Source organism: Sturnira hondurensis, unplaced genomic scaffold (assembly GCF_014824575.4).
Source record: "Sturnira hondurensis isolate 20B ecotype Veracruz unplaced genomic scaffold, ASM1482457v3 Scaffold0020237, whole genome shotgun sequence".
Classification (NCBI taxonomy): domain Eukaryota; kingdom Metazoa; phylum Chordata; class Mammalia; order Chiroptera; family Phyllostomidae; genus Sturnira; species Sturnira hondurensis.
The window spans coordinates 6,042,125-6,049,828 of record NW_028092868.1 but is presented as its reverse complement, the minus strand read 5'-3'; the positions used below and the strand labels follow the sequence as shown (position 1 = coordinate 6,049,828).

Sequence of the window (7,704 nt, the reverse complement as noted above, 5' to 3'; positions counted from 1 at the left end):
CTTTCACCTTAAACAGCCCCTTTGGAGTAAATCCACACTCCGAATTTTAAAGTGAACAGAGGCCCCTCTCCCCCCCAGACGTAAGTGTCCTCTAGCACTGTGTCAAGGCAAGCTGGTGAACCAGTTCCTGCACTGTTAACCCTTCCGTGGGAACAGTCGTTGTTTCTGTCTCCTATCCAAGGAGAGTGAGCTTGTTTGGTTTTTAAGGGGTTTTTTGTTTGTTTTGACTAGAATTAAGTTTGACCTTTCGGTGTGGTTCTCTTCCTCCTTGTGATCAAGGGCCTGGAGGGTCTGCTGCAATGCTGTGGACCCCAGGACGACAGGGAGACGTCGGCAAGCATTCTTGAATGTTTGCTTTGGGGTCTCTCGTTCCCTTGGCTGGAGGGTTAACATTCCAGAACCCAGAGAACTTTGCAGAGTAAAATGCGGTATCTGCCTCTTTGGGTCATAGCTGGGAAAAAACGACAGCCTGAATGAGTTGGTGATTCGCTCGGAATTTCCCAGTTACTTATGTTCCTGGTCTCCAACTGCTCCTTTAAAACAGATCTTATTTCAGACTAACCAGCCAAAAGGGAAGTATTTTGTCCAAGCTTCCCCACACCAGGCCATGCAGGATTTATCAGAGTCTTAAAAGTTAAAGACATCCTTCCCGCCCCCTGGGAATGTGGCTCATCAGGAGTCTCATGAAGGCTGTAAGCCTACCGATGACACGCACAGGACCACACAGCGCATCAGTGTCAGGGGGTGGGGTTGGGACACAGAACTTGGACCCCCACTTTGTGCAATTTCTGCCTGAGTATGCCCTTCTACGTGTCAGCGACATGATGAAAGGCCACACCACAGAGGCCCACGGTGTGTCCTCTCCCAGCTCAGAAAACTAGGCTGGGAAATGAGCAGCAGCAGAGCTAAAGGTTGGCTTTGTTCCCCATCCCCCCACCAGTACCTCTTCTGAAAAGGTCGGGAAGAGTCCCCTCCCTGCAAGGTCATCAGGAGTGCAGCTCAGATTCGAGAGAAACCCCTCCCACTGAAAAAACTTCATGCCAGCATGAAATGCTGGATGGTCCCTGATCAGAGTTCAGGGTCTTAGGTTAGAGAAAGGGTCATGTCTTACAATCCCAGCCAATGTTAACAAGTTTAAAGGTTGCATTTTTTCCCCTGTATGGTATGCAAAGAGGCCAGGTTCAGATCTCCAGCTTCCTCCCACGGAAAGTCCTCTTTTAAAGGTCCCCCTCCCAACCCAAAAGACCTCCAAAAGATGGGCTAACGCCACAGGTAAACAATGGGGTACTTACAGCCAATCATATCTAGGAGAACAAAGCTCTAGGCAAATTAGCAAATTAAACTTCGTCCCCCAGCACGTCCTGGGCATTTGGCAGGCCTGGGAGTGGCATCCAGTGAGAAAACAAGAGCAAGCACCCTGGCCTGCCAAATTCTGAACAGGAACCCCAAGCCCCGGGCCCCAAAGTAAATGTACACACTGCTCGTCTTCAGAGCTTTTGCAGCGGTGCGTGGGCACCACAGGCGCTTCACGGACTCCTGGCTGCTGCTGGCTCCAGCTGGGCGTGGTCCCCACCACGCCCCATTCAGGGGTTTGTGGGGGTCCCTTCAGAGTGTCCGCTGCACTGCAAAAAGTGAAACCAGACACAGTAAGTGTCCTTCCTCTCCCCAAGGGTGCAGGCTGATGGGGCCGCCTCCAGAGGCCCTGGGGGTGCTAAGAATTCTGATGGATGTTCTCTGAGGACCCTTCGCTGCTCTCGTTCAGGGGTGTCTCCGAAGTCTCCCCCAGCTCGTCGTCGGCCCCCTCCTCCTGGATGGTGAGGTGCACGTCGGGGGAGGAGGACTCGGAGCTCACACTGTCCCCCTCCATGGTGCAGAGGGTGCAGGACAGGGCGGGCGCCACGCTCTCCTGCAGCATGTTCAGCATCGTGGGCACCTGCAGCGACCTCAGCCCCGTCGTCATGGGCAGCGGCTTCATGGCCTCCCCCCACAGCCTCTCCTCGTCCTTGTACAGCAGCAAGAGGCTGGACTTCTTCTCCCGCCTCTTGGATTTCATGTAGCCCAGCATGATTCCAATCAAGAAAATGCCGTAGAAGGACATGACCACCAGGATGTAGAAGTATTCATTACCGTTGCTGCCGCCATCGCTGGGGTCGTGGGACCCGAGGGGGCGGCTGGGCGCTGTGGTGCTGGGATACGTGCTGTTCAGGAGCTCCATCTTCAGCATCGAAGCGCTGGTCCCTCGGCCAGGGTCTGGGGAGAAACCTGCAGGTTAGAACTCTCCCCCAGCCCGTGGCAGAGAACGGAGGGTGAGCCCGAGGTTTGTGGAGTCTCGATATCAAACAGCTTATAAAAGTAAAGAAAGAGCTCCCACTGAACAGCTAACGGGGTAGGAGTTGCACGGGGAAGGAGGCAGGGAGAGTGGGAGGAATAGAAGGACTTTCACTTTTTAGTCTATACACAGTCATCGTATTTGCAAGCGTGTAAAAAAAAAAAAGCATTATTGCTTTTACAACCTTAAAAACCAAAGGAAAAAATCAAGGTGAGACAAGTGAGCCTAGAGAAAAATAAAGTACATTGGGATCCCTGGGAAACTTTTTTTTAATTGGCCGAGTAGAAAAGAGAAAGTTTACATTTTACTTCTCCATCTCAAAACTATTTTTAGTTCAAACCAAAGTTTCCTTAGGACGAAAAAAAAAAGGAAAGGGACGGAAAACTTCATCTGTCAATTGCTAGAAATAACCTTCCTTCAAATGCTCCTGAAGCCAAGCAGCATCACTAACTTACCAAACGCTGGCAAACTTGCTCGGAGTCCTGATCCCAGATGGCCAAGTCCAAGAGCGTTCCTCCGCGCGGGGCTCGGCGCTCTGACGACTCGGCTGCTGCACTTGGGATATATAGTCAAGAGATGCATCGTCACGTGTTCCGGGAGGAAAATTTACAACAGAGGTTGGTCGTGGCAGAGTGCACAGTGAACTCAGAGCGCCGCAGCTCCCTGGACGGAGCTCTGCAGCTGCGAAAAGAAAGACACTGGGAACCGCGGAGGGTCCCTCACTCCCCAGCATGGAGCCAGAGTTTCCAGGTGGCCATGAAAATGAGTCAGGAGAGGAGAAGAAAAAGTGCCTGGTTAGAGCTCTTACCCCCAAATCCAGTCTCACTGAGGCTTAGTTCATGTTTCATCTCCCTCTTGGGGAATAACTACTGGGCTGTTGGCAGGTTTTTGGAGACAAAGACCATATACAATCTGGATAAAAGGCAGTTGCAGGCACGGGCTGGATTTCCTGTCAAGAAACTAAGGCTGACGTTTCTGTCCTTCCACTAACTACTCACATTTTAAAACCATCACTGATGCTTTCTGCACCTCAGATTTCTGGTCTGTAAAATGCCTGGACCGGGGGCATGAGGGGCCTCAAATCCCAGAATTATAGGCACTGTGTAACCTGTCAGCTTACTCATTCAGAGATTTAAGGCTGGCTGGTGCAGGTTAGCCCTTTAAAAATACAGAGAGGTTCTCCCTGTCTCTCACATCAAGCTCATTAATCTATTTTTATTGTTAAAATTAATATGTGTCTTTTAGATTCTTTTCAATAGTCTGCGTGAAGTGGACACAGGTTACCGTGCTAGATTCTGTGTCGGCTTCACGCCAGCCCTGCGGGCACAGCTGCTCCTGGCGGCATCACACAGACACCATTCATACCTCTCTTTGCCTCTCTGGCAGGTCACCGGAGGAGCAGAACTCCTCCGGGGAGCAACGGAGCACAGTTTGAGCTTTGAAAACCTACGTGGACCTGTGTGAAAAGGTTTGTTGTGATCAAAATTGGAAAAGGACTTGAAGATGTCGATGTCAGTCCATCCGCTTCCTGGGCTGTGTTTTCTGAGAGCCTCTTGTTCTAAGTTGAAATGAACGGGGAGGGTGGATCTGCCCCCAGTTGTCTGTGGCCCATCAGGTTGTCTTGGGGAATCAGCTCTAGAGCAAGCATCTCTTGTAGTTCAGCTGTTGTTCGACTGAAGCTGAGGGGAAGCATGGTAATGTCCCTCTGCCCCATCTGGGACATAGGTAGCCCAGTCACTGGGACCTCTAGTGCTGCTGCATAGACCCACCTGGGTTAGCACCTGGCCCAGACTCTCGTGGGATACCTGTGCAAAGAGCAGGACTAGGAGCACCTGCCGCTGTGGTGACCACTGGTCCGACCTCCTTACGCTGTGGATTGCACTCACCCAGAAGTCCCCAGCTGGCTTGGTGTTGGCTTGGCAATCCATCACCAAGAACACCCACACACTGGAACTTTGCTCACAACAAAGATGTCCTCGCAGTTTGTTACTATTTAAAAATCTCCACAGGTATCTCGGCAAAAGTAAACATGACCTTTCCAACTGTATTCATGTTAAGTGTCTGAAGACTTCCATCTTCAGCTATGCATGCAGTGGTTTGTCAAGAACACTAGAAAAAGAAAAAAGATACTTTAAAAAGGACACTGGAAGAGAGAGACCTAGGAGCGTGATGCCTGTCGACTGTTCATCCCAATAACGTTGGTTATGGACCCAGGACATATGAGATTCGTCATCACCCGGGTACGGCCAAGCACTGCAAATAGAGGAGAGGTAGCAAACTAGAGGTAGCAAAGAGGAGATGGGGGAAGGAGCAACCGGAATTAGGGATCGAGGAAGTACAAAGCCTGGTGCCAGGAAGCCAAACACAGGCTGAATTTTCACACAAAATAAGTTTCCTAAATTGAGTCAACAGTCCCAAGACAGTAAAACCAAGACAAGACATGGATAAATCTAGTCCAAAGGACAAAGCACTTCAGAGAAATAGGAAGAACAAAACCCATCGCAGGTCTAAGGGGAGGAACAGCCCGAATGAGACCCTGCTGCTGCCTGTGTGGTGACCCTGCTTCCTCTGGGACTCTGTGCTGACTGCGCACAGATCAGGAGTTTCTCCTGCAGTTCAGCGAAACGAGGCAAGGGCAGCACTTAGTGCCATGTCTGGCAGTGTGTGTGTGTGTTCAATCTACACGTTTTGTTGTCATTGTTGACAGTGTCCTGTTGCTACCATGGGCTTCCAGTGGCTGCCTGTTGAGCACGTGCCTTTCTCCAGATTTTTCATTGTTGTTCTTTTCTCTTTTGCCAGAAATGGAATTGAAGGTGTGGGGCTTGCAATGTCAGGATGCATAGCTCAATCTCTCCAGCCCTCACTCATAACAGTATTGTGAAAAGTATGGAGCGAACAATAGCATAAATAGTGAGAGAGGAAGGAAAAGTATCTCCAAAGTCATTCTATGAGGGAGAGAATGGGGATGCACGAGAACTATGAATTAGAGCTGCTCTGTGCCAGTTTCAGGAGACAGCGATGCTAAGGAAATAAATGCATTGTACATATACTTCCTCTTAGTCTGTGGCTTGCATTTTCATTTTCTTTTTTAAAAATATATTTTATTGATTGTATCATTACAGTTGTTCTATTCCCCTCTTCATTCCCCTCCACCCTGCACACCCCTCCCCCACCTTTTCCCTCCTTTAGTTTATGACCATGTGTCTCAAGTTCTTTAGATTCTATATTTCCCATACTATTCTTGCCCTCCCCCTATCTATTTTCTACCTACCATGTATGCTACTTATTTTCTGTACCTTCTACCCCCTTCTCCTCATCCCACTCCCCTGTTGCTAACCCTCCATGTGTTCTTCATTTCTATGGTTCTGCTCCTGATCTAGCTGTCCTCTTGGTTTGCTTTTGTTTTAGATGTGGTTGTTAATAACTGTGAGTTTGCTGTCCTTTCACTGCTCATATTTTTTATCTTCTTTTTCTTAGATAAGTCCCTTTAGCATTTCATATAATAAGGGCTTGGTGATGATGAACACCTTGAATTTGATCTTATCTGAGAAGCATTTTATCTGTCCTTCCATTCTAAATGAAAGCTTTGCTGGATAGAGCAATCTTGGTTGTAGGTCTTTGGATTTCATGACTTGGAATACTTCTTTCCAGCCCCTTCTTGCCTGTAAGGTCTCTTTTGGGAAATCAGCTGACAGTCTAATGGGCACTCCTTTGTAGGTGACTGTCCCCTTATCTCTTGCTGCTTCTAGGATTCTCTCCTTCATTTTAATCTTGGCTCATGTAATTATGATGTGCCTTGGTGTGTTCCTTCTTGGGTCCAACTTCTTTGGGATTCTCTGAGCTTCCTGGATTTCCTGGAAGTCTATTTCCTTTGCATTTTTATTTTCTTAACAATGTCTTTTAAAAAGCAAACATTTCTTGATACTCATGAAGTCAAATTAATTTTTTTTAATTTTTGTGCTTTTGGTATCCTAAGAAATTTTTATCTAACCCAAGGCAAAGATTCTGTCCCGTATTTCTCCTAGAAGTTTTATAGCTTTTTCTCATACACTTAGGTCTATAACACATTTCAAGTTATTTTTGTATATGATGCAAAGCATGGGCCAAGTTTCCTCTGTTTGTTGCATGTGGGTGTCTAATGTTCCAGCAGCATTAGACATTGAAAAGACTCTCTTTGTCCCATTGAATAACCTCAGAACCTTGGGAAAATCAGTTAACCACATATGTGCAGATCTATTCGTGTGCTTTATTCTGTTCTGCTGACCTATCTGTCTATCCTTGCAACAAGATCGTGCTTTTGAAAAATTCATTCTGAACTGGTATTTTCAGTAAGTCTCAGATACACTACAGTACAGACCTAACTGAGTGCCTATTATATACCAAGCATTTGGAAGATGCTCTTTTTACTTCAGTCTTGTGAGGTCAGTTTTTTAACCATTCCTAAGGAAAAAACGTGAAAGACAGAAAGCTAAGCAGATTGTTCAAGGTCATGCTATTAGTTGGATTTGAACCCAGGTCTGTACAACTCCAGATCCCATTCTCCTTCCACCACCTTTTGTCCCATTTGGTGGGAACCAATAAACTGGGAAAGAGTGAAACATAAAAGGTAGATAATCTTCCAACTTCATTTGAGTCTTCATAAAACTATTTTTAAGTGCATTCCTAAATGGCCAGTTACTCAAACAAAAATACAAACATGCAATGACAAATTGTTTCTTTTGAACTCACACTATCTTAAACATTGGAGGCTGCACTAACCTCACTGTGTTCTAGGAGGTATCAATGAAGTAGTAATACTTCTGTCCTGTATCCATATTTTCCTCAGTAAATCAGTCTCCTTGCTGTTTATATACACAGCTGATTTCTGGCCTTGCTTTAATTTTTTTTCCCTACTTGACCCCGATACACAGCTTTCTCCAAAACTTTGAATGTTTTAATTTCCGGGTAATGGCATTTTCAGCAGATGACCCAGGAGTCCCTGCAGGACATTTCTGAAAATCTATTACCAGGTTTTGTGACTAAACCAAGTCTGTGCTGGGATAGCAGCATGTCAGTGAATCTCATCAGATTAAATGTAAATCTGCAGTCTGCATATCTGACCCAGCTCAGCCTCACCCAGGCTACGTGACTGGCTGGGTTACATAATCTCTCTGTTTCAGTTTTAGCCTCCTCAGGCATGCATGTCAAGCATAGAATAATTAATCGTCTCGGGATACTCAGAATGTCCCATAACCCACACGGAGATGCCTTTCCTGCATAGACGGTAAAGGGCAGAGCAAAACAAGATGGGGGAGAGCCAGGCTGCTGGGCTGGCGGATGTGAAAAGGCACCTTCGATGCCTACCCTGGGTTTTATTTTTCCCAGAAAGTTTTCTG

The 7,704-nt window shown here is 47.0% G+C and overlaps 1 protein-coding gene across 2 annotated transcripts; it reads right to left on the bottom strand.

The window, feature by feature from the left end:
* Window positions 1-213: 213 nt before the first annotated feature.
* Window positions 214-2,982, bottom strand: KCNE4 (potassium voltage-gated channel subfamily E regulatory subunit 4). Of its 2 annotated transcripts, XR_005064041.1 has the most exons (3): window positions 2,785-2,982; window positions 1,479-2,250; window positions 214-533 (listed from the first exon to the last, which is right to left on the bottom strand). XR_005064041.1 is itself a non-coding variant. In XM_037029311.1 (2 exons), exons 1-2 carry the CDS (start codon window positions 2,909-2,911, stop codon window positions 1,712-1,714), a joined length of 666 nt encoding a protein of 221 aa, XP_036885206.1. In that variant the 5' UTR covers window positions 2,912-2,982; the 3' UTR covers window positions 214-1,711. The 2 variants fall into 2 exon arrangements, 1 of the variants encoding a protein (XP_036885206.1); XM_037029311.1 differs by having other exon boundaries at window positions 214-2,250.
* Between the last annotated feature and the right edge of the window lie 4,722 nt (window positions 2,983-7,704).

Bases quoted from the DNA above. Each gene is read 5' to 3' on its own strand.
- KCNE4 (XM_037029311.1), bottom strand. From the start codon at position 2,911: ATGCATCTCTTGACTATATATCCCAAGTGCAGCAGCCGAGTCGTCAGA. The intron at 2,251-2,784 runs GTAAGTTAGTGA...GTTTCTCCCCAG, and splicing joins AGCAAGTTTGCCAGCGTTTG to ACCCTGGCCGAGGGACCAGC.